Source organism: Epargyreus clarus, unplaced genomic scaffold (genome assembly GCF_041222505.1).
Source record: "Epargyreus clarus isolate Ecla_fem2 unplaced genomic scaffold, WU_Ecla_fem_2.2 ptg000006l, whole genome shotgun sequence".
Lineage (NCBI taxonomy): Eukaryota > Metazoa > Arthropoda > Insecta > Lepidoptera > Hesperiidae > Epargyreus > Epargyreus clarus.
Genome location: NW_027332214.1, coordinates 10,761,508 through 10,788,773, shown reverse-complemented (window position 1 = coordinate 10,788,773; position 27,266 = coordinate 10,761,508). Strand labels below are relative to the sequence as shown.

The 27,266-nt window shown below is 35.8% G+C and overlaps 2 protein-coding genes across 12 annotated transcripts in view; one reads left to right on the top strand and one right to left on the bottom strand.

Moving 5' to 3' along the window:
- Positions 1–27,266, bottom strand: part of Ppn (proteoglycan-like sulfated glycoprotein papilin) — a 121,102-nt gene that overhangs the window by 55,141 nt on the left and 38,695 nt on the right. The gene's annotated exons all lie outside the window — the stretch shown is intronic.
- LOC140742950 (uncharacterized) lies at positions 7,348–10,330 on the top strand. Its single transcript, XM_073074040.1, has 2 exons — positions 7,348–7,574; positions 9,025–10,330. Exons 1-2 carry the CDS (start codon positions 7,442–7,444, stop codon positions 9,894–9,896), a joined length of 1,005 nt encoding a protein of 334 aa, XP_072930141.1. The 5' UTR covers positions 7,348–7,441; the 3' UTR covers positions 9,897–10,330.

Below are 27,266 nucleotides of genomic sequence, written 5' to 3'. Positions count from 1 at the left end.
CAGAACTCTACCAAAAATCCTAGCTCATTTAGGTCCTAGGTCACAACCGAAGGCTACGTTTATGTAACCTGAATAATTTTATTATTTTATAGATGCAAATCCGATAGCAACCTGAGCCGAATTGTAAGCGATGATGCAACATGACGTGTCATTAAAAATCAGTGGTGATATCCGCGAACCAAAGCCGTTATTACAAATAATGATTAGTGCGATATTATTCTAATGCAGGTTTGCTATGTGTAATTTGTATGTATAATGAGATTGTTATGTTAAACAGTTGCCAAAAATATCATAGTAGAATAACAATACTAACATAGCAATACTATGAGGATATCTGTAAACAAAAGTCTGTTCGAAAGACTCTAGTGACACTAAAAACGTTTTTGGGCATTAGGTTTATTTTATAACCGTCCTGTTGTTTTTGAGCATTCCTTTACAATTTTGTATTTAAGATACTCAGTCGATATAATAATATAATGGACGCGTTTTAGCGGTTCTGATTATTCCTACGATCCCTACAAATTCAATTTTCTTTTTTTTTTTTCAAAAATCAAGTCTTGCTCGTCTTGAAGAAGTGCAAATGGTCAAAAAGACATTAAACTAACACAAAATGGTTCTACCATGAACTACACCTTACAATTGAAAATTATTGACTTGTTTAACTATTAGAAAGGCGTAGCACGTTTATTGGCTGTTTGACACAAAGTATTCGAGTTCACAACACAATAGAACATTAATGTAACAAAGAAGCACATTGCCTTTATCTGCATACTATCACGACGTTACTGCGGTTTATGCTATGCCTGTGACCGTGTTTGTATCTTAATTTACAAAGTTATAAAGGTCGGCTTATTCGGCCGCTCACGTGCGGTCCAGGGTTCAAATCCTAAGTTTTGTGTTACGTAAGCAAACGAGCATGCAGTCCATCTAATAGGAAGTGGCGACTACCGCCCATAGAAATTTATAATCAATTCCACATAGGGTAGAATCCTACCTAAGGCCGCAGATACGTTGCTGCCCTTGAGGATGAAGTTTATTTAATCTTATTGTATATCCCTTAACACATCCTTCAAACCAGAAGACAGCAGCATTTATCGCTGTTGTTATAAGGTATCATGAAGGTATGACCTTTAAAAAGTTCCCAGGATCTGATTTTTCTAATTACTTAGCGATTATTAAACAGCGAAGGAAAACTTTGTGAAGAAACACGCCAGAGAGATCTTTGTTTTTTTATGGTGGCCTATGGCTTACGTGCGGAGAAGGTTGTAGAGCACCGCTTGGCTACCCGCGGCCTGCGAGACGCATGTAGACCACAACTCTCTCCTAAAGGTCTGTGGATATTCCTAGAACTTCTTGTGGCTTGTGGATCTTTGCTAAAAATTTTCAGGCACTATTTATGCTTATGACCTTTTTTCGTCAACCAACTTCAGATATTACTTCTGAATGCGCCCCTCATGACTTCATGTAACTATATAATGCGTGGAAAGATTGCCGATCACTTTCGTAGACTATGAGTATACTCGTAACGACTCATCAACCACTTAGGTCGTCGATGCACGTTTTTGCATGCGTCCACGACAAAACAAACAATTCTGTCTCTCTGTACACAATGCTGTTTGCAATCGTACAGCTCAAGTGGTTCTCGGTAGACACAGAAATATCTACGTTTTCGGTGTCTGTTTGTATTGTACTCATGGACATTCAAATTTGCGAAGTATGATCTTAAAATAAAGGTCAAGCTATTAAAATATTCGAAGACTAGTTTTTGACGAAAAAAACTTATTATTATACTATTTTTATTTATTGTTATCTAGTCACTTTATAATAATTAGATAAGAATCGTAGAATGGAATAAAATAATGAACTATAGGTGTAAAGAATACAAAATAATTTGTTAAAAAAATAGATATTCCAAAAAAACTGTTTTTATGTGCACATAGTTGTATTGCATGTTATTTTTTTTAACCAATGTTTTTTCATAGACCCTATAAAATATTATATTGTTGTGTATGAAAGAAAATCGCTGAAAACTACACAAACTATATTTTTACATGAACTATTAAAAGTCTACACCTGCACATAAAACCGAAATTAATTTCCATCAACCAAACTAAAAAGCTAAACGACTCTATCTTGTAAATAAGCCGAGAAAACTCAAAGGGATCGGCGTGTTCAAAGAACATTTCCACTCGCTAATAAACAAAGGAAGGGACTGATGTTTTTAGTATGGCGAATACGCATGAAGATATCTATTTGAGATGCTATTTGGGAACTCTTATTCAGGTTAAAGTAGACTCGTAAAAATATTTTTACCCGACTGCAAAGGTTTAAAGGTGGTAGAACCCTTTGTGGTTCAACTCCGGCGGCACCACCGCCACACCTTTTTCTACCTAATAACAGCAGTGTTAGGCGCTGCTGTGTTCCGGTTTGAAGGGTGTGGTAAGGGAGACAGACTTTTCCGAGGCGTTCCAGCTTAGTCCTCAGGGGTAGCGGCGCATCTGTGGCCGACCTCAGGTAGGAATATCTAATCCTATCTGGGGTTGATTACAGATGTACATGGGCGGCAGTAGCCACATCAGGTGGACTGCATGCTCGTCTGCTATTCTTATATTATAAAAAAAAAAAATGTTTTCGAGCGTATGTATGTATGACTCATTCTTGGCCACATTGAATAGCTCAAACGGCTAGACGGATTTTATCATACGAGGTGTTCTTGTATTTGTCTAAGCTGTGGGCATGTCATGGGCTACATTAGTATCCCTTTCAGTTTATTATTTTTAAGCAGTATTGACTATGATAATTAAAGTCATATAATAAATATACATACGATATACTACGATGACATTAGACACACTTTATATGCCATGTAACAGTAGTGTCGCGCGGTGTGTTGTGCTCAGAAAGGCGATAAAGCGGACTCAGATAAGACATTCTTATTTAGTCTCCGTGGATAGCTACTGTATTTTGAGGTCTGCTCTCGATAGACTTATCGAATCCTATACAATATAATTGGTAAGTCACCGTATTTTATTCGTCTGATTTAGTAATGAAAAAGTGTCCCAACTGAAGAACATTTAAGTTTACCATTTACCACTCCCTAGAATAGTTTCGTAAACAAGCGATCTACAAACCCTTTGTAGCCATTAATAATCGTGTGTTATATAAGAACAAACTGTTATTTTGTGTGCCACTCGTGGTCAGTGGAAACCGCCCTTATTATATTATGTCCGTATCGTTCAGAACATAAATCAGTCGTTCGCGCGCTAATTGACAGGTGCGGCGTTCGGATGCCGGCGTCGGGTTGCCATCCTGCGGAACTACAGCAATGTCAAGTTCAATTCACGCTCCTATTTAATATCAATTAAGATCGTGTTACGTGTTAGTTGAAATTATAACACTATTAGAACCGTAACTTTTAGCCTTTCGAAATATGGTCTATTTGTTGTAGAATAGGGACCGCTTTTGCTACTTTTATCATGTCCTTTTCAGACGTTAAAAATTAGGGAAAGTTATATAGTTTAAATATCCAGCTTTGCAGCTTTAGAGATCAAAGTTGGTAGAATTAAAGAGGTAGATACCGTTCTTCAATACTAGTTCAATCAGATTTACATGAAATATAAGTAGATATGACGTTAACACGTATAAACAGTGGTTGCCTAATGGTGACAAAGTCTATTACAAAATTATTATCACTTGCTCATATGGTGCAGAAAAACATCGTGAGGAAAATACTTAAAATAGGAAACACACATAAACAGAAGTTCTCAATGGTGACAGAAGACACGTGGTTAGCAATTGGACAGAAATGGGTTAACAAACGTGTATGGTGTTTTACGAGAAACAAAAAAACACCTGCAGATCCACCCACTTTTTGTATTAGCCCTTTTTAAGGCTTCCCAATCAGTTCTCCGTAATTCTGAATGAATCACATAATTACACTAATTTTGGTTTTCAAATCGCTGATTGACCGCGCGCGTGATCCTACGTTCCTGATTTGCACGTTCTTGTGCATTGACTAATTTATTCCTTTCTTTCCTTTTCGCATTTACTTTAGGGTGAGGAGGTGTCGGAATTTCCATTTAACGTTCCGGTGTATATAAAATTACTCTGTAAGCGCCCGAAGCGTCACGAAGAGTAACAATTGCGTTGTCTTTTATTTGACCTTTTACGTAATTGCACTTAATTCACTTAAGATACTTATTCGAACAAAGAAAACTATTGTTAATTGCAATCAAAAGCAAATTCCTTTTTCATTGCAAGGATCGCATTTTAAACCCGAATGATTTGTGGACCTTTTGAATTTCTTAGTAACTTAATATTTCTACCTTTCCTACCAATGAGGAGATAAAAATAGTTTTACCGAAATAAATATTTATAAAACTTATAAATATTAAAAACGCTAGCCGCGATATTTAAAAAATCTGATACAATATACCTAAATGCGTCGTATACAAAATAGAAATATTTTGTTACTTCATGGAATTCTGTGATGGAATTATTTGTGACGTACCTAACTTAGGTCTCATCAAGATTCCGGACTCATCGAGTTTGCCAAACGATAAATAGTTTCCACGCGACGCGCCGCCGACACGTCTGCGGGATCGAGAACCTATTAACATACGTAATGCACTTTTTTTTTGTTGACGAGGGGGAAACCTTCAAAAGGTACCCTATGCCGTGGGAGCGGCACGGGGTTATGTGGGATCCTTACCGCACTACTCGTAAATCCCCCCCGGTGGCCTTCCTCGGCGCTGCGTAGAAGACTCCGGGATCTCCAACGGTACGCAACCGGAGTCCACTTGGCGCGTTGCCCCGTCGGGCTCCGCCCAGGTGAGCTTGAAACTCACCACACCATCTGGTGTTCACGACGATATGCGACCACACATACCGCCGTCCATCCCGGGGTTGCTGGCCGGGCGGTTCGAGCTCCCACTCTTGCCGTCCGCAACCCCGGAAGCCCCCTTTTAGTCGCCTCTTACGACAGGCAGGGGATACCGTAGCCCTATTCTGGTCCCGGAACTACAGGGATAATACGTAATGCATATATACAACCCAACATCCTTCTCTTTGAAGTCTGAAGTGAATTCATTTTTGAAGTCGGTAAAATACATTTGTTTTAGTAAGTGAAAGATCACAGGTTGAGAACACATCACGACTATGAATTGGATTGGATCGTGATCTATACTGGTAATTTATCACCATAATAATTTATATCGCCGTATCTTCGAAAACGGTATGTGTGTGTGAGTGGTAATATACCCGCGCGACGATGCTTTAAGACTTTTAATATTTAAAAGTACTTTTAACATTTTAAATATTTGAAAATATTAAAATTAAAAGGCATTAATTTCTAAAAAATATATATATTAACCTAAGTCTCATCAAGATTCCAGACTCATCGAGTTTGCCAAACGGTAAATGGTTTCCGCCACGCGACGCGCCGCCGACGCGTCTGCAGAATCGAGCATCCATTGACATACGATGCGTAATGCACTAAAAATACGTTTGTTTTGAAACAAGGATCGTATGCTTAAACCATATCCAACTATAAATTGACTTTTTTTTTTAATTATACGAGTAGCAGACGAGCTTCCAGACTGCATGATGGTAAGTGGTTACTGCCGCCCATGGACATCTGTAATCAACCCCAGATAGAATTAGATATTCCTACCTGAGGTCGGCCACAGATGCGCCGCTACCCCTGAGGACTAAGCTGGAACGCCTCGGAAAAGTATGTCTCCCTTACCACACTTTTCAAATCGGAACACAGCAGCGCCTAACACTGCTGTTATTAGGCAGAAATAGGTCGCCGGAGACGAACCACAAAGCGTTCTACCACCTTCAAAAGTTTCATCGCGATTGATAGGGTTATTCGTCACTACCATTATTTATACAGTCGTACCATTAATTCGGTGTGATTTTAGATTTTTTTAATTTTTACATTTAGCCAATTCATAATTACGTTAAATTACAGATATTTAATCTATTTTTATGTCATTAAATGAATAATGGATTTAATTGTCATTATATTCCATAACAACCTAGGATTTTTTTTCAAAACTGACTGTGGATCTTTGATCAACAATACTTTGATCGCTTGTTATACTATTATACTACTATTATAATCGAAGTTTATTGAATCATCAAGTTAGTAACAAGTTCTGTTCTAACATATGTTATTAACTATTATTAATAAACAAACATGTGCATATACTCTATCTAAATGGTTCTCAGAGCCAAAATTTCTAAAGTCAAGAGATCAAAGAGATTAATTTGCGCGGAATCTAGTTCTGCACCCATTAGCAACAATTGTCTATATTAAACTATGACAGAGTTAGGCATGTCTTACAAATTAAGATTAAACACACAAATTCAAAAATTCTGTTAAACACCAGTTGTGTTGTGGGAAGCAAAAGATGGGTGAATATTTTTGAGTCTTGAACTCTTTGAAGAATGACTTCAGCAGGTAACTTTTTGTTAATAATATTTTCAGGCGGAGAAAATTAAAAAGATAGTTGTTTTACTTTTTTTAAGTATACAATTTAATTTGGAAATCGTTAAGGATTCAAGTACTATTGCATGCTAGTGGCATCGGTGCGGTAAGGCACACTAAAATGAATGGTTCCTGTTAGTCTTCAAAACGTACCCCTGCTATGCACCTGTAGCCAACTCGAAGAAGGTTACAGCAGTAATGAACACTACAAACAAAAGAACTAAATATATGCTCGTTTGCTACATATTTTTTTAAAAGAAAAAGCTTCCTCTTCCGTCTTTTTGGTACTTCGCACAGAATAATAAACAATACGGCCGTTTGTTATATCCATGGTCCTGCTAATCCTCAAACGTTTCAATGGATTCAAATTGGCCACAAAAGTCAATGATCACATAAATGTTGACAAATTAAGCGCCTCGATTCCAATTGTCATCAATCCATTCTCGGATAATGAAATTCTAGGCAATTAGTGGCATTATTTGGCCGATGACTGAAGATTCATTAATCTCTGTGAACTGTCATATGGTATTTTTTGTCGCACTTCTGTTGCGGTCATTTAGGCCGGGACTCCACCAAAGCGGAGACGAGACGAGCGGAGAGGAGATGTTTTTTAAACAACCAATAGAATTGAGTTATTGACACGTCTCCTCTCCGCTCAGCTTCAGTGGAGATCGCTGTGCGGAGATGTGTAATATTTGTATGTCGCGATGGAAGCGGAGATGTGAGCTGTGCGCGGACGACGCGCAGTGGAGACGAGAGATGTGAGCGGCGTGCAGTGAGCGATGTCACCCTCCCCCCTCTCGCCCGCTAGCAACCCGCAGAACCCCGCGCGCGCGCCGGCCGGCCATCTTGCTAGTACCGTGCGCGCGAGCACACGCTTTTATCGTGAATAATTTGTGCAGTTTGTATTTTTCAACGTAAACAATTAGTTAATTTAAATAAAACGTAATGGATGAACAATTTATTGAATCAGTAAAAAAATATCCATGTCTATGGAACACATCAATAGATACCTATAAACTTACTGACGTCAAAGATGCAGCTTGGGAGAACGTTTTGAAAGAAACTCAATTATCTGACGGTAAGTGCAATTTATTATATTAAGTATTTCGTTCAAGTAATGTTGTAATACGAGTGTCTTGCCATGGAACGGCGCCCTCGTTGTTGAAATAACTACAGAATTTTTCTCGAACTTGATAGGCATCCATATTGTCATTCGATAATAGATTTTCCACGTTTGTGTCGTTAAACATAGTCGTGGCCAAACCCGTTTCATTATTATCTAGATAGCCAGGCATCTTGTCAATTAAAAAGTTGTGTAGAACACACGTTGCTTTTATCACTTTTTCCACTGTTTCTATTTTACATTCAAATTCTTTACGGTATACGTACCATTTCCGTGATAATACACCAAATGTAGCTTCCACAATACGACGAGCTCTTGAAAGTCTATAATTGTATGTTCGTTTTTCGTTATTTAAATTATCGCGTGGATATGGTCTCATTAAGTTAGTCATCAAAGGGAAAGCTTCGTCTCCAATAAAAACAAACGGTACAGGTTCTCCATTTTGGTACAAGGGTTGTGGCTGTGGTAGATTTAGTCTGTTTTCTCTCAAACGAATTCCGAATATACTATCAGCAAAAATACCACCATCGCTGAACCTTCCCATTGAACCTATATCTACCATAATTATTCTTCGGGTAGCGTCGGCTACGCACATCATTACAGTTGAAAACCTGTGTTTATAACAGTAATATGAGGACCCAGATTTTGGGGGTGCAAACATGTACACATGCTTGCCATCAATGGCCCCGACGCAGTTTTTGAATTGCCAGATTTCTTCAAATTGCTTTGAAATTTTTTTCCAATCATTTTCATTAAGTTCTGGCATAACCAAAGGTTGTAATACTGTCCACAAGGCATCGCAGACATCTTCTATAATTCTTGGAACAGTCGATTTTCCAATCCTAAAATTTTCAGCTATTTGTGAAAATTTTGAACCAGTCGCCAAATACCTGTAATAATTATAATATAGATTTATATTTATGTGTCGTGGTTTCAGTTAGAATAGAAGGGTAATTTCAAAATAATATCTTAATCAGTGTCGTGTTGTTTCCGGAACTATAAAAGATTAGGCATTACTGAAATTATGTATTTACAGAATTTTCACTCGTTCAAAAGTTATAGCCATTTTTAAATAATAGAAAAGAAACAATTAAAAGTCTAAGATTCACACGAGCACAACACATTGAAATCAAACAAATAAAATGGATTTATCACTCGTTATTTATTAACATTTCAAATTTCGACGCCGCCGTCTGCCGCGACCACGTACGAGAGATACAATCCGTTTTGTTTGTTTGATTTCAGATATTTTTTTTTATAAATTGGTTTCCCTTGAAACTCTGGTATTTTTTAAATATTTATAATGGTTATAAATTCTGCATGAGTGATAATGCGGTAAGTATATTTTGACTATGGCAATGTCAACATTTAATATTTATAATGATTTCAATTATTTTTATTTCAGTAAAAACGGCTAAATCTAAGTGGAAAAAGTTGAGAGACAGCCACCGGGACGCATTAAAAAGGAAGAATGCCACTAGAAGTGGACAGAGTGGTAAACAAATTCGTGAATGGAAATATGAGAAGGTAATGGAATTTTTGATACCATATATGACGAATAGAAACAGGACTACAAATTATACCTCACAAACAAATATAAATGAACAGGAAACAAATTCATTGGAAAGTAATGTAACCGATGAGTTTTTTGAAACATCAAGCAATCATACAAGAAGCACTCCAGAAGATCGTCCATCTGTACAACATTCGCCGTCACCGACATCAAGCGTCTCAGCCTCGACATGCAGAAATGCAACAAGAAAATCGGATGAAATAAGTAATTTACTTATACAGCACCATGCAAACCGTGAAAGAATACGCCAAGAAAAACTAGAAATACAATCATTGATAGAGAAAAATAATACCCTTGACGAAATGGACACTTTTTTTCTGTCGATATCAAAAAGTGTAAAAAAGCTTTCTCAATATATGCAGCTTCAGGCTAAACGTAAAATTTTCAATGTTCTTTTAGAATTGGAAGAACTTGAGCTACAAAACACATGGTATAACACAAATGAAAATAATTGGTATTCCCCCGGTTACACTTCAGCACCGGGTCCAAGTTCGACACCGGGTCCTAGCTCAACACAGGCACCGGTTCTTACATCAACACAGGCCGGTGGTCCTAACTCAACACAGGCACCGGTTCCTAGCTCAACACAAATACCGGGTCCAAGTTCGACACAGGCACCTGTTTCAAGCTTGGAAGATACGCACATGACCGATGAACAGATAGAAGCATTCAGAAACGAAGAAGACACATATGATAATTTGTAACTATATGGAAAAGAAAGCAATATGTCTCATGTGATTTACTGTTATAATTTTTTTGTACGTTATGTTTCTAATATAACCTTACGTTTTTTTTGCTACTGCCAGAACGGCAGTTGATTTTTTTGTTTTCTTTATGAATAAATAAGATAATATAAAAATATATTTGGTTTTTACATAATATGCATCACTCCAGTCTCCCGGAGGGGTAGAAAGAGACAACGGATCTCGATTTCTCGTAATCCTTACATACCTCAGTTTACATAATATTTTTCATGTATTCTCGTACTTCTTGATTCTCGTTTTGAGTACTTCTCACTTAGCCCTTTTACACAAAAAAAACAAACACTCAAAAAAGACTGATCACATTCAAACGCAGATAACACACATAAACACAAACACACATTAACAAAAAAATAATTAGGTAGGTACTTACTTCAAACATACTGCTAGCCGCTCTTGGGTACAGATAGATCTCCTGTAGTTAGTATCTTGCTTAAATATATGCGGTTTAATTAAGTTATGTAGTTCGTAGAATATATTCCTCGGTAGTCTGTAGGACTTGGTAAAACTTTCATCATCTAACTCATTAAACAGAGTAAAAAATTCTCCATGACTGGTATGGTAATACAAGTGACTTCTTTTCCAAAACCGATGTTTTCTTTTGTTTAGGTAGTATAAAGCTATCAATTCTGCTTCTTCAGACTGTAGTTCTTCTTCAAGTAAAAGAAGATACTTTTTTTGTAATAATAGCGACATCGTCTACCTTTCGTGTCAGAATGCGTACTGAGCACTCAACGCCCCGCACCCGAGCTGAAAAACATCTCTTCTCGCACAGCACACAGCACACCGCACACATCTCCGCTTTGGTGGAGTCCCGCGAGCTGAAAAACATCTCTTCTCGCACAGCACACAGCACACCGCACACATCTCTGCTTTGGTGGAGTCCCGGCCTTATGGTCTGTGGACCGTTAATGACCGAAATTTTATTTCTCTACTTTTGGACTAGATAATGCTGTGACTAATAGTAACAAAAGGAATCTAGGAGAATATATTTTAAATTTATAACATGTTTAGTAGAGCTCAAAATTTTGATCAATAGTTTCGAACCATAAACTAAGATTCCATATATTCCATAAGACATAATAGTTCCCGGTATACTTTAAATAAGGAACATAAACGGATCTTAGAGAACTACCTGACTATAATTTTGCACGCCTTAAAGGCAAAATAAGAGGATATTATACTTTGTCTAAACACCTATTGTACCTTATTTAGCAAATAAAGATTATGGTTATGATTATGATTAGAAATAAAGATTTTAGCATCAATTCCTTTTATTTGACACTGCTAAACAAGTGTCTACCCCACAACTGGAGGAGACTTAGAGCATGATTCTTTAAGCTACTCCAGTTAGTAGATATCTTATGGGATTAAATTTTCAATGCTACTAATGTTTGCTATCTTTGCAACACAGATGATCCTTATTTAGAACCTTTACTTAATACGGCACATAATATTATTACTTTAAACATAAATGGTGTTAATAAAGTGCCGCTTAAACGACGCCTTACAACTTACAATATACCTACGTTATCATTGACATAGTTACTTTGTTTTGAACATATTTACCTTTTGTAGTTTAATTATTGTTCTTAAAAAAGGTGCGTATTATTTTCCTGCGTGTAAGATTAAAAGCCGAAAAAAGAGTACAAACATAATCTTTGTAATTGCATAATATGTGACAGTTTATTTATAGGTACATGTGAACTCCCAAATCCGATATTGGTAGAAACGTAGCCTCCATAGAGGGCAAAACACTTGTAAACAAACTTATTTGTTAAAACTAACACATCATTCAAACCAGAACATACTCTCTCCACTTATAAGCGTTCCAAATTTACCATAGTTAGCACATCTTTAGTTGACTTCAGGTAACACTCAATCCTATATGAGGCTGGTTACAAATGTTCATTAGCGAAAATGACTTCTATACTAACAGGTAAGGTATCTCGTTCGCTACTACATTCACAAAACAGATCCGGGCTAAGAGCAATAAGTTCTGCAAACAAGTTTATTCAGCGCTTCCGCCGATCAATCTCTCAACGGATCGCGGAGTGCAAGTGTTTCGTCGTGATTGATGGCACATCCAGATTTTTAGTATTCCTACGCACGCCTACAGCGCCGAGGTTAACGGCTTGAATGAAATAACACAAGCCAAACATCGCTTTATATACAATAGCCTACAATGTTGTTGTAAGAATATAAACGCTTGAAACTTATTAATGTGTGCAAAAAAATATGAAAGGAATGTCGTTCTTATCTTGTCTCTAAAACTGTCTGTTAGAATGGTTTGTCACTATTTATTAACAATTAAATTAAAAGTAGTCACAGAACATTAAAATTAAAATTAGAAGAAAAACATTTAAAATTGAAATTAGAAGTAGTAGAACAGAAAGTCGCAGGTAATAGCCACTTACACTAGACGCTCCAACTTAGTGCTCAAAGGTAGCAACGCATCTGGATAACCACAGACATCAATATCTTCATGATTAATTGTCCATGAGCGTTTATCTTTCCTACTTCAACTGTATAAAAGTAGCCAATCACCTACCCATTAGAAGTCTAAACTAGAGCTTTGGTCGCATAAATTTAGCATAAAGTAACAATGCAATGTCCGTTTACTAAAACGTAGCCAACGATAATAAAATGTTCAGAGCAGTTTGACGTAGATCATTACGAGATGGTGCATTGAACCGCGATGGCTCATAGAGTTGATGGCTCTGTTAGCCACGCTACATTTGCTGCGCGGAAATAATTAATTATCTGTGTAATCAGAGCTATCAGAATTGTAAAGTAACTTTGTTTGGCTCTTATTAAAAAAAGTATCAGTTTTTAGTTCTTAAGCGTCTGAGAGTTACGCGTGTCAGCTAGTAGTTGTGCCTGACAAAACATATGGTTTTGTCTGCCAAAGGCAGTGTCTGACACGTTCAATGTATTTGTTCAATCTAGAAGATGATATTTTTTTTAGCATTTCGTTAAATAATGTAGATAAACATTAAGAATGGTATGAAAATGAAATAATAATTAAATCATTTATTTCTGACAGGCCAAGAATCATACCTAGCACAGATTGATTAAAAAACCAAAATAACGGTTCAATTACTAAGTAAGTAGTACTCCTAGTTTCAATTGATTCGACTATATTTTTAGCATCTTGTTTCATGAAACACGCTGAAGAGAAATTGAGAGCTCAAACTACAAATTAGAGCTAGCACTAATGATATTACACCTGAATCTAGGCAACACGTAATTAGCCAGCTTTGTCTAAGTTGCAACGGTACTAGTCTGCGTTTGATGAATAATTGCGTGGGTTACTCGTTCATACTGATGGCTCGAAGCTCAAAGACGCATTTTATTGGAATCTGAGAAATCTGACGTAAATAGGTGAAACCTACTTGTCTAAGAGTAGAGGGAACAAGACATGAGCGTCTAACGTAGTAAACTAGGGCCTAAAGAGTTGTAAGACAGTAGCTTAGAATTCTCAGGTATTCATAGGAATATAGTATGAGTCGAGCTGACGGAAGACCAGTGGGAAAATAAAGGGTTGATGATAAATTACCTAAGATGTAGCACTATACTGTATGTAGATTAACTTTTTATTTTTGTGGCGGAAAGTGATCTACCATTCTGTCTTTGTATACATTTCTTCATGTTTACATACAAGACCCGTTATAACAGATTGGATTCAAGCAGACATATGTACCTACCCACTTCTAATATTCAATCTAGACCGTTCGTTCCATTCCTCCATTCTAGGTCCTTGAAGTTGATGTCCATATCACCCACAGCAGTAAAGTGAGCCTATGACTCTTATTACTTAAACAAGTAAGATAAATAAACGATCACATAAAATATATTAATCATCTAAGATTAGGAGAGTGGCCCTGTCACTAATGTGTTAGATAAAAGCGTTTAGACGCGTGGGCCTTTGGGAATGACTGGAACAGACCTCGGGGCCGAGCCTCGTTTGTTTTAACCGATAAATCAAATTAACCAAATTTAGTGATAAGTTAGTCACAATAAATGAAAATAAATGATATGTAGCGTTTTCTGTTTCTTTTTTAATTAATATCAGTCAAAACGCCTTTACCGTATTTTTAAAATAATTGTGAAAATATTGTATATACGAGTACTGTAGTTTTTATAATATTCGGCCCCGTAACTAGTTTAAGTATTTATTAACATTTCTGACACTTTCGGATTTGGCCATTCACGCACACTTGAAAAATTAGCTCTGTTTACATTTATACTAACAATACCATTGGAACAAACTAAAAATTAGATTACGAACATGAAAATAAATAGCATACAATATTTAACGTGCATCACTTCGTAATTATAGAGAAACTATTAGTGAAGTTATGGAGTAGGTATAGTTTATCAAGACAGTTATACTAATCGACCTAAATTAAATTTAAATCTGACTAGAAATGAATCTAGCGTGTTTTAAAATTCAAACGAGGCACAATAGGACATTGAATCGTGTTCAGCATGTAGGCGGGGTTAGGACACGCGTGATATAAAATTTTGTAATAGCTCTGCCAGATTGAATAGCATCCTACAGCTTAGCAACAGTCGATACTTGACACTGATCATTATGGGTATTGCGAAGTTCTGGTGACAAATTTGGTTCGACTTCAGCAGCACCACCGCCGCACCTATTTGTGCCTAATAACAGCAGTGTTAAGCGCTGTTGTGTTCCGTTTTGAAGGGTGTGGTAAGGGAGAGATACTTTTTCGAGGCATTCCAGCTTAGTCCTCAGGGGTAGCGGCGCATCCGTGGCAAACCTTAGGCAGGAATATGTAAGCTTATCTGGGGTTAATTACAGATGTCCATGGGCGGCAGTAGCCACTTATTGCATGCTCGTCTGCTACTCCTATATTATAAAAAATAAAAAAAATACAGGAGTGTTAATGTCAAGAAATCTGCTAGTCACTAGAGCAAGCTGATCGAGATCTCGAATGAATTGAGAGATACCTTACTGAAGACACATAAAGGGTATAAAGCTTCGTGAATAAAATTTGAACATGGACCTCCAGAATCAAAGAGAAAATGTCAAATCTCATATCAGTTACACTTAAGCCAATTAGATATACTAAAATTTGCGTACGGCTACATAAATCTAAATATATATAACTCAAAGGTGACTGACTGACATAGTGATCTATCAACGCACAGCCCAAACCACTGGACGGATCGGGCTGAAATTTGGTATGCAGGTAGATATTATGACGTAGACGTCCGCTAAGAAACGATTTTGGTCAATTCTACCTCCAAGGGGATAAAATAGGGGATGAAAATATTACTTCGTAACGCGAGCGAAGCCCCGGGTTTTGCCCGGGGCTTCGCTCGTAAATAATAAAATTTGAAATATTTCAGCATAATTAATATACACCACGATGTCATATTTAAATGAGCTTGTGAGTGCCCTGAGATAGCCATGTCGTATGATTAAAGTATTAAGGTTCTGTTATAATTATCTATATTAATATCCTTGTTAATGCCGGTATCTTAATTAATATCAACTACCAACAGTTAGCTAAGTTTATAACATGATCTGGTTATTTTAATAATAAGAAATAATAATATCAATAAGAGGTAAATTCTTACTTTATTTTTTGTGCATCACGCTGCTTTCAGATTTAACTTACTCGTAGCACGACTTTGATTTAAGAAGTTATTAATCATTTATTTATTTTTTTATTTATGTAGTGAAATTATTGCATGCTGTCACAAATTAACGACAATTAAAAGCAGTTTTCAAGTCTGTGTACTCATTTATTACAATAATTCGCTTAACCTCTGTTTTTTAACGGAAGCGTAAAAACTTTATAATGTTTTCGAAGGTGTATGAAGGCACCGTACTTGATCAGTATGGCCTTAATTATTTTAATTTTAGGATCATTAATTGTTTGACGGTGATGTTTTAAAGGAGTCTTTTATCTACAGTGAATATGGTTACCGGAATGCAACTATCATATATATGAAATGATAGCTACAATTACTATGACACTTGCATCCCGATGACTAACATGGGTAACAACATGCCCCAATTCTCTTAATCTTCCCGAAACTATTTGGGAAGATTGCCTGAATTGGTTCCATAAAATAGCGCTAGAGTCATGTGTCCCTGGTCTATTAAGGACTATTAGTATGAACAAACACAATTTTTATTGCCTGTTAAGACCTAATTTTTGGCTGGGAACTAGGTTTCTCGAATATTTTACCGCTTAGTAACTCAATTGTATGTTTATTTATACACAAGTTGATGAAAATGTGAGATGAGATGATTCATATTGAATGAGATAGTATATGGTAAATTATTTATTTACACAGTGCGTTTCTCATGAAATAATATAGACAAAAGCGAGAGAGGCTTGGTGCATTGACGCGGTCGGGAGCTGGATGGGTGATCACAAGTAGCTGAAGTTTAACCACTACGCTCTGGAGGACTAAATACCTAGTAGTTTATTTTTGGCGGAGATCTTACATTATCAGATTGAAAAATTGGAATTATTAGCTATTAACCGATTTCTTTTTAAACTTACCTACTATAGAAGCCACGCATTTCAAACTATAGATTATGCTCAGGAAGCCTCATCGAATTGCGTGTTACGTACATTTTGCGATCAGACAGATTACCAGAAATACATAAAATACAACCGGATTTATGTTAGATAAAATGTTTGTTTATCATAAAGCCTTAGTACATGATTTCGGAGGGGAATCTTGAACACACATGGATAATATTACTGTCTACATAAGCATATCTTTTATTCCACGATATTTTGGGCAACACTAAATAGCATTCAAACCAGCAGAACACAGCAGCGTTTATCTATGGAAATAATTATGGTGGTGGTGCCGCAGGAGTTTCATAGGGTTCTATCACCTTCAAAATCCTGGTTCAAATGCCACTGTTTAATTACCGGCGGCCGGCGTTCCCAAAAGTAAGAGCATGTAATGTTACCTCATAAATTGATTTATGCGCCACTTCGTACCAAACAACCGCTGCTAATGAGCGGCGCTTTGGTGCTTGCACTAATTGTTCCTCTGTGGTCATTCGTAACTAGATACACAGTAGGAAAATTTGAAATACACGCTATGGCCATTTAATGTTATTTGTGTTTCATTTCAATATAAGTAAACGCGATAATATTTTGGTGTAGTTAAAGCTTTTGCGCCTGAAGAAGAAGGTGCCTATTGCGCCTAATTTTGAATATACTGACAGGCAAATAGTGTGCGAATGTTTAAACATTATTTTATCGCAAGACACACAAAATACAGAAATTGAATTTCCAATGATATCACGAATGCGTAAAATCAATTCTTGCGTTTTCGGAAGTAAATTAATTTTATGATTGGTGGAGATACACAGTGCCGGATTTGGAAGTCTGAGGTACTGGGGCAACGAAGAATTGGAGGTCCCTTATTTTATTTCCGAATAAAAGGAACAATTTTTATCTTTATCGATATTTATATATTTTAAATATTTATTGATTTTTATCTTTCAAATTTTTTTCTAACAAAAAAGATTCTCAAAAACACATAAGGATATACCTAATTAGATAAGTGCAAGTATTGTCGGTAATATGCGAAAAATGTTTGGAATAAGTTAAAATTGCTGATCCATCAAAATATTGTAGGGTAAGATACAGGCTCGATGGCTCCAGCGCAATATCCGCTTGCCCTCTCCCAAGTCCTGTAGATATATATATATATATATATATATAAACTTCAATGCTAAAGCTAGATTGAACATTGCATGCGGTAGGTACAAACAATTTGATTGCTACCAATTATATTTTTGATTTAGCTTCCTTAAGTCCATGGCTAATTGCTAGCTCTAGATAGGTCACGGTAAAGTCTAGACAAAGTTGATCTCTGTAATCAATTAGTACCGCGCCGTTGTAGTTGACTGGTTCGGGCATCGAACCCGGGACGTACGACAAAAAGACAATTGTATGGGTAATAACCTTCTCAGGAAATAGTATATTTTGTGTCATCTTACTGAGCTGTGTCAGAGGTGTGTAATGAGAGACGGTCGCGCTTTAATTATTTTGTAAGCATCTAAATATCTGATTGACAAATACGCAAAAAAGGTAATGTATGGACATAGATATTAACTTACAATTATAAGATTATTTTTTGAAATAAACGTATTTTTTTAATATGTTAAATTTTTATTTGGCACAAAAATTATTACTGGCACATTTAAAAAGTAAAGTGTAAAAAGAATGAAAAAAACAAATGATCGAATATTTTTTCTAAATACGCAATTAGCCGACATTTCATTTTTCAATTTTAAATCGTAATATTGGTGAGTGATTATTTATAAAATTTATTTCAGGCACAAAAATATAGAACGATAGCGCAATAAACAATATTTAAAGGTATTTATTTGCTTTTCATATTCTATTTTATAGGTAACTATTTAAACTCGTTAGCTAATGAAAACCATTTTTAAATATTGAGGCGAATAAACAATCATAATAACGAACACGTATTTTTTTCTTCTTATTTATTAATTTAATGTTTGTGTGTTTACGTCATATATTTTAATGATGGTTGTGGAGTGTTTAATATCTTTTATCTGTTATTTTACGTTTTTTAAATAATTTTGCAACGAATTAGATAAATTCACAGATAAATTCTTCTATTAGTTTGAGATGCACTGAAAATACATGTTTTTTTTGCCTTCTAATTAAAACGATTGCTATTAATTTACCAAAACATTAATTAAAACGCGGCAATCATACTTCACATAAATATCGCATAACAGGTGATCTTGCAATCAGTTATGAAAACCAAAAACATTGCGTAGCAAACAGTAATTTTATTTACTACCCGCAACGCGTGTGGCCGGCTCAAAAAGATTTATAGCTACGTTCGCTACAGTTACAAGCGATAACCGTTTCACAAAACAAATAAAATCTCCTTTTTAGAAACATTTTTAATGAAATTTTAAATTAAGAATTGGAGATTTTGATTTGTTTCTTTTGATTAGCGAACGTGACCGTGAAGACACTTGTGAAAAATATTCAGCAACGTATTTTTTTTTGTTTTATTAGTTATTATATATTTATTTGCAAACGCCGTTAATCAGTTATTTTATTATACGTTAAAAGTTCTTTGTTTAAGTAGCGGAATGACGGAGAGGAATAAAAAATTGGTCAAAAACGTCACAATCTTCACAACAGTGCCACTAGGAGATATTCAACATTGTTTTAAATGTTTAGAAGAAGAATAAATATGAATATAAACATATAGTTGATTAAGAGAAGTACTGTAATATTTAAATTATCAATCTAAGGTAATAATTAAAATAACGAATAGTCATTATGGATGTATTTGTAGTCGTCTCCGGAGGTCCGAAGGGTTAGACTCCCATCAAAATGTTTGTAGGCGGGGCCGTTGTTACGGTAAATCGTGAAAGTCTTGTAGCCTCTTCCTAGCCGTATCTGACTGGATGACGTAACTGTCCGATAGACTTTTACTATACATATATGACAGTGTATGGACGATTTTATGGTTGACGACTTATTGGGTTAATTACTATCATATGTGCGATGGGTCCTGGGTTCAATTGTGATTCAATTAATTAATGGAAGAACATGGATATAAACATGACGAACATAGGTGATGATCAGTTGGTGATTGTTAAAATCAAGTTTCTGCCATAATACTTGCATGAACCAGTGTATAAGGAAACATAATCTTTAATGTCTGTAGTGTTTAATAGATTATTACATTAATTTCTTGAATATTTAAAAATCTACTTTTAAGCACATGTATTTAATTCTACACGGTTCTTATTATTTAAATGTGTGCTTATTCACGTTATTAGTTATTCCTTTTTAACTCTCCAATCTCAAACCTCTTTAAAGCAACCTTATTAAAAGTGCATAAATAACCTTCCTGTCTTTTATGCGTTGAATAGAGTCTACACTTGTGAAAGCTTTGTACATTTCCACCGAGATAAGTTAACACTTCTTATACTTGGCGGTTTTCTAAAAGCTTCTATTGTAAATTCATCTCTACTAGTTTCTTTGTAGAGTTGAAATTCGGTTTGTTAGATCTAACCCAATTCATTTGTCATTGACCATTTCCCAGGTGGTTGATGTCAAGGTCAGCTAGTGAGGAGGTCGTGAGAACCCTAGCACCTGAGATTTGGGAGCATACCTGTGGCAAGATGCCAGCCTAGTACCAGGATCGTAGAAACGACGAAGAGGTCGCTCTCACCTGGCGCATGCGTCCCACCTGATAACTACCTGTCGTATCGCACCGACCACTATACCTAGAACTCTGAAACCTGTACCGTGGGTTGTAAACTTATTCAAGTTGCTACGTATGAAAGGAATGGGGTGGGTCGTGCTTAGTTGGTAAGATTACGCATGCGTCCTGGTGGCTCACCTGTCATACATGTACGTCAAATGTGCTCGGCAAGGAATTCGAATAGCTAGTTTGCTTGTTTGTTTGAATAGCATTTTTTGAAGGTGGTAGAACCCTTTGTGGTTCGACTCCGGCGGCACCACCGCCACACCTATTTCTACCTAATAACAGCAGTGCAGGCGCTGCTGTGTTCCGGTTTGAAGGGTGTGGTAAGGGAGACAGACTTTTCCGAGGCGTTCCAGCTTAGTCCTCAGGGGTAGCGGCGCATCTGTGGCCGACCTCAGGTAAGAATATCTAATCCTATCTGGGATTGATTACAGATGTCCATGGGCGGCGGTAGCCACTTACCATCAGGTGGACTGCATGCTCGTCTGCTACTCTTATATTATAAAAAAAAAAAAAAAAAAAATAGTTATTATAATATACCTTTTAGATTAGCCTTACTAGCGCTAATTGAATTTGTCTATCACTGTAAATAAACTAATTGGATACAGACTATCTCATTACAGTATGAAATTGAATTAACCTGGGTTGCTTAAGGAGAAGAGACACCATCTAATAAATAATATGTATTTTTGAAATTTAATTATACCTATTAGTAGATCATTTAATTTCAAAGGGAACTCCCGTAGAACGTATGTGTGCAATGCGTTCTCTTTTAAGATACGTATGCAAAGTTAATTAATATAATACCTATATGTAATGGTCGTAAGTTAATAGTTTATTATCGAATATACTAATATACTTATAAATACTTTTAACCACAAAACTTATGGTAAAAATGTTAATAATTATGTTAAAACAAAAGAAACAGTATTCTAAAGTTCTCAACACAAAATATGTAACTTCAGTCTGCCTACGTCTAATTTAAGGGAATTTCTTTCCTAATCAACAAAACGTATCTCTGACACAACAAATCTCGGGACGAGTCACCGTAATATGAAACAAGAAGTCAAGCTCAACTGGAATTAAAGCTATCTTCACATCAACACGCGTGCGAGGCGCGATCGTGCACGCGATACGTGTTGCAAGCCCTTAACAACGTAAACAATGTGCTACTAGACTTAATTTAATAAAGGAGCATCATATACGTTACAGCCTACAGGTAGGTACTTAAAATGTATACTGTTAAAATTTACAACACACAACACAAAGCACTGCTTTTGTAGAATTTGTCATTTTGCTAATTCATTAAGAGTAAGTGAAACTCAAGTATTAATTTGACTGTTTTTGAAAGTATATTTATTATGTGAAAAAAGAATTTGTTTATTTTTTTGTTTAAGAAATAATTTAAAGTAAGAGGTTATTTTCACTCAAGATTCTCAAGGTCAATGAAAGGTTCTGGAGAAATAGCATCACTTCTTTCAAAGTTTGTGCTTTATACAAGTGTCATGTAGAATGTACGAGTAATTATAATAACGTTTAAATGAAGTAAATCTGTGACTGTCATTAACCCAAACTGTAAGCGTAATGGTTTGGACGGCGACGCTATGACAAATGAAGTTTTTTAGCGTTATCCGATACCCAGACATGTACTCGTAGGGTTGAACTCTCCTAGATGCGAAAAACTAATTCTGAGACTTAATATAAAGCCTTAGACAGATTTAAATGTAAAGTTACTAATAACTTAGTATGTTCTTAAGTGGTAGAGAATCGAATCCAAACATATTGCTCCTTTGATATTTGGATTACAGAAAAACATAAGTATATCATCATAAATGTGAGAAATAACCAGAAACAATCTCGTTAACACTTAATAGAATATGTACTATAAATAAAAATAAACGAAAGAGCTAATCTATTTTAGTTCACACCGTGTTTCCTGTCGCCGTATATCAAATAAAAGCGAAGAAACGTCTTAATGTCCTTCGTGATATTATGAGTGTATACAAACATACGGTACTTGTTTAGTAACTTAATATTATTATGCTTAAAATATTAGGTAATATATTTAAACAATTACCACTTTAAAATAACGATTTAGTATATGGAGCGTTGGGACTAACGCCCGTCATTAATTTCTACACAATAATCCGTTTCAATTTCTACCAAGGATCGAAATTTTACCAAGGCTCAAAAATGTATTTTGATAACCTTTTGTATAATAATACCCTAAACACAAGTAATAAATACCACAATCTTTTAAACGGTAGTGACATACCTATATATTTAGCAGTTCTTTCAAAGTCTCTTGACTTTGAAGTGAGAGTAAGCACTAAACACAGACTATGGAGTGTATTACGTATCTGTGAATCTCTCATGCCATAAACTGCGAAGATATATTAACTACATGTGCAATTATCTGACCCTTGCCTTGCCAATAATTCCTCAACTATATTTCCTCTTTATTTGTCTTCAAACGTTTTCTATTCTGCAAAAACAATAGAAGTTTGCGTCCAACGAATAAGCACTCAATAGTAAATTAGGCAATTGCGGAGTTATTGTCTCAGGAACAGCGTAAAGCAATTAGTTTTGGTGTGTATTGTGCTTGGAGCAAATATTTACAGGCGGTCGCTTTCCGTTTGATCTCAAAGCTTCAATCCTTTGCGTGACTGTAAACGTTTGTTGAGATTGGAATTAATGGGTTGGAATAAATAGTAAAACTATTGCAGTTTTAGTATTCCCTTCTGAATTTCTTGAGCCATTTGATACTGCTGGTAAATTAAGGCACTTGTGAATTTCTACTTTCTTGTGTAACTATGTCGCTGCAAATAAATAAGTTGCTGCTCTGCTACATAATACAAATTAGAATCTTATTTGAGATCTTTAGATCAAGTTAGAATACTTTTTAATGATTATTTTTTACCATGCTTCAAAGCAGTAGTAATAGCCCGAATACATAGCTATTTCTACAGTTTAAAATACTTTAAACGAGTTAATATCTCAAACTTGTAGCTAAACGTGCAGACAGCACTTTTCAAAGTAACATCCCACTTAAGACTCATAACACCAAAAAATACTTAAGTACGATCATATTTAACGCATCAAAGTGCCAACAGTTTTTTCAACAGTCTTTGATACGTTTTCTAGTTATAGATACCCACCGAGTTAAGTACCATTTCCTTCTCAGAAGCCCTTCGGTGACGGAAGGTGTATAAAAAGATATTTTTTATTCTAATGCCTCCATTCGTGTAAGCTTAGCTGCTCAAATCAACACAAGTGAGTATGAACTTTTGTTTTCTGTTTTTTTTTTAATAGTTTCATTTTACTACTAGTTTTCGTTATTATGCTGCGGTATAATTGTGTGTAAAATACTTATCTAAGTAGGGTAAAATGATGCAAGTTGGGTAAAAGTTATTGACAAAAAGTGGTTGACGATGGATTAATGGGATTTTTACCCATAAAAAATTTTAAGGCAGTGAATACATGTGTACTTATCTAATAGAATTTAATTAAGAGTCTTTTCCGCATAAATTTCTTATGCTTATGCTTTAGAAATCTTTATTCTAGCTCGATCCATGTTTGACATTTTATATTTCCATAGTGATGACTCAAAAATATTATTATCCATATTTTCAATGGAGGAACATATGATATTTGTGAGTCTTCTGCGATGTTAACCATCACACGCCTTCTGATTCACACCAGCGCCGTTTTTTATTTTATTATGATGGAGAGGTGACCATTTACAAATTAAGATTAGTTAACCTTTCCCGTGAACACTATTGGTATATACCTAAAATATTTTAAGTAAGTAGGTTTACGACGACTTGTATTCCTTTTTAAAATGAATTTTATGAGTTAAGGATAAAATCACATTTAAATTATTCAAGTATTTCGGAAAATAGAATTAAATATAATATTAGTGTAATTAATCATATAAATCGCTAACTAAAACAGTCGCGGCCCTGACCACGGCGGACACCGTGGGCGGCGGAAGGACTATCGCTGGAAGTCCGCTCCATATCGCCAGCAGCCATAGGCATTGTGCTGTTGCTCCAATACCACACACCGACCTAGCTTTAGCTTGGTAATGGAACTAATGGTACGTCTGACACGGATTTTGAATTAGTTAATCCAGTATTGTATTGAAATATTAGTAATTCACAAATGTAGAGCTTTTTCACTAATTCGAATGGAATCACAACTTTTTATTTTAATTTTTCATTGGTTTGTATTTTTTGTGCAATGTTGTTTTTAACATGTTAATAGTGGTAGAACCGTGAATGGATACAGACACAACGACTTAAACCTTCCCGATAAGTCTGTAATTTCGCTTGAGATCCATTTGTGTAGCAAATGTAGAGTGTAAAGAGCATTTTCCTATATAATTTCGTTGCATTCATTCGACGATCCGCGTGGCGGAGCGGTCACCATACTGGTCACACGCGCAAAGGGTCCCGGGTTTGATCCCCGGCCAGACAGATATTTAAATGATGAATTCAGATTTTTGTTTCTGGGTCTGGGTATTTGTGTATTTGTCTATCTGTGTGTTCATGGCACCCATGACAGAGAATCCTAGTGTGGGACTGTGAGTGCAGAAAGCGATTAAAGCGTTTATTGCTAGGTCAACCTATAGGATCGGCTACAGACGTTCGGGTTCGACCCCGCTCATGTAGAAATCATTGTAGAAATTATTCTAGGTCAATACCTAGAATCAGAACGGATTAGAATTTTTCATTTCGATTTCGAGTTCACTAATGTGAACTTGCCTTGACTCGTCTTGATGTGTCAAATTTGAATCTGATAGAAAGTTGATACAAAATGGTAGAAATTACAAAAAATAAAACTAATATAATTTACGTAGAAATCAATCTTAATCCATATAATCAAAAGTCAAATAACATTTTTTTTCAAGCTAAAACTGAGGAAACCTCTGTTTTTAATACAAAGGCTTTTGTCGGTGGATAGTAAAAGATACCTGTGCAATAGGCGTTTAACATAATTATAGTGTTTGCTCCATCAAGTTTGGAAAAGGCAAACACGGCTCGCTCTGGGAATTAATTCCGGGAATTTAACGCTAAATGAACTTACAGTATCTGCAAAAGGAATTCTTTGGACCACTAATTTTGTGGTCTATAAAAAATAATCGGTCGAGTGCGAGTCGATATTTTACAAGAGGGGTTCCTCCATACCAAAGTTTTTGAAGGTAGTAAACCCTTTGTAGTTCGATTCCGGAAGCACTACAGCAGTACCGTCATAACTAATTCTCCCTAATAAGATCAGTGTTAAACGCTGCTGTGTTCCGCTATAAAGACCGTGGTAAGGGAGAAATACTCATCCTTAAAAATAATATTCTATGTGATTTATGATCTGATTTTTTTCACGTATGTAAAGGTTCCAGCGTAAAGCAATTCAATTTCATTTATAGCATTAAAATACTTCGATTAAAAATTGTAAGTAGGTATATTTTATATTTAAAATTATTATGCATTCTAGTATCTAATCGATTCATCCAATAGTTATCCAATCTAATAAGAAAAAAGACTAATAAAAATAGCCTATAAAAATATAGTAAGGACTATAATAAATAGGTTCTATAAAATTATAATACACCGCCCACACACGTCGATCGGATTATGGATGATTTACGTCCTTAATCCCGGAGAATTTGTCCTGTATGATGATAGGTTATCCTTGTGGACCCTTACCTGTAAAGAAAAAAGTTTTTAAGTTTCGTACTTTATTTAATAGTAATGTAAATTATTAAAATAGTGATAGTCTAGTGATTCACACTCTTTCACGGCTTCTTATTCGGAAAGGCGGAAGTTCAAACCCCGGAGTTGACCCGTGCCAACATTGCGACCAAAAAGTGGTTGACGATGGATCAAAATTAATGGGGTTTTTACCCAAGAAATATAAGGCAGTGAATAAATGTATAGACCTCATAGAATTTTATTGTTAGATTAGAAAAATGTATGCATTTAATGTAAATAGTTTACTGTGTAAGTGTGCATATAAAAGTATTCTTACTTGTAGTTAACTGTTCACATGTTCGAAAGTAGACTTCGTTTTAGTATTCAATGCCTACAATACAGTTTACTAATAATTAACGTATTCAATTAATTGAATTAAAGAGATTACAAGACCATGTAAAACTTAAGTGGACATTTATTTTCCAATCTATTTTCTTGGTCACATCTTTTCAACTCACGTTTCATGTAAATGAAGCAATTATTTCTACTTTCTGCACACTCATATTGCTTGTTTGTTTAACATATCAAATTATATTCAACGATAATACATTTTAGTACTCGTTAATTTTTTATTCAAAAAAGTAAACTTAGTTAAAAGTTTATTTAATGAACTGAACGTTCTTTACGACATTCCCATTAAATCTACGTGTGTGTTCCCCGTGTCCCCACAGCGTTAGGTGTGAAAGGAATAACGTTTTCCTTCTCGCTTCTTTCCTAAGCTCATGAATGTGTGGAACTCTCTATGGCGCGGAATGATTAGACGTCCACACAAACGTTTACGAATGTCGTCCATTCAAATATGTGGAGTATTAGAAACCTACATTAGCCACATATGAAAAAAAGTAGCGTTTGCTTAGTAAATTCTAATCTCTTCACATACTCGCTGACCAGGATAACAGGAGACGGTAGGAAGCGAATCCACGTATGCCTTCGTGTGATATATCACATGCCATAGCTACACACGTATCACATGCGAGGGGTTGTCGTACGCGGACCCTAACCTACATTCGCACATACAAGTGGGATGTGAGACACCCCTTCTAAGCAGGGACGAGAGAGACAAAAGTTGTGGCAGGTTTAATGTTAGAAAGAGTTAGAAATCTAGCGGAGTATGGAGACAGCAAGTCAAGTTCGAGTCTGCGCATCTTGAGTCTGGTTTAAGGGTGGGCGCCAGCTTACTGTTCGTACGGTCTGCTTGCCTGGTACTTGTTTTCCATTTTAGGACAAAACTCGATAAAAAAGGGCGCTTGGGAGAGGGGTCCCGTAGCGGCGGAGGATTAGCAAT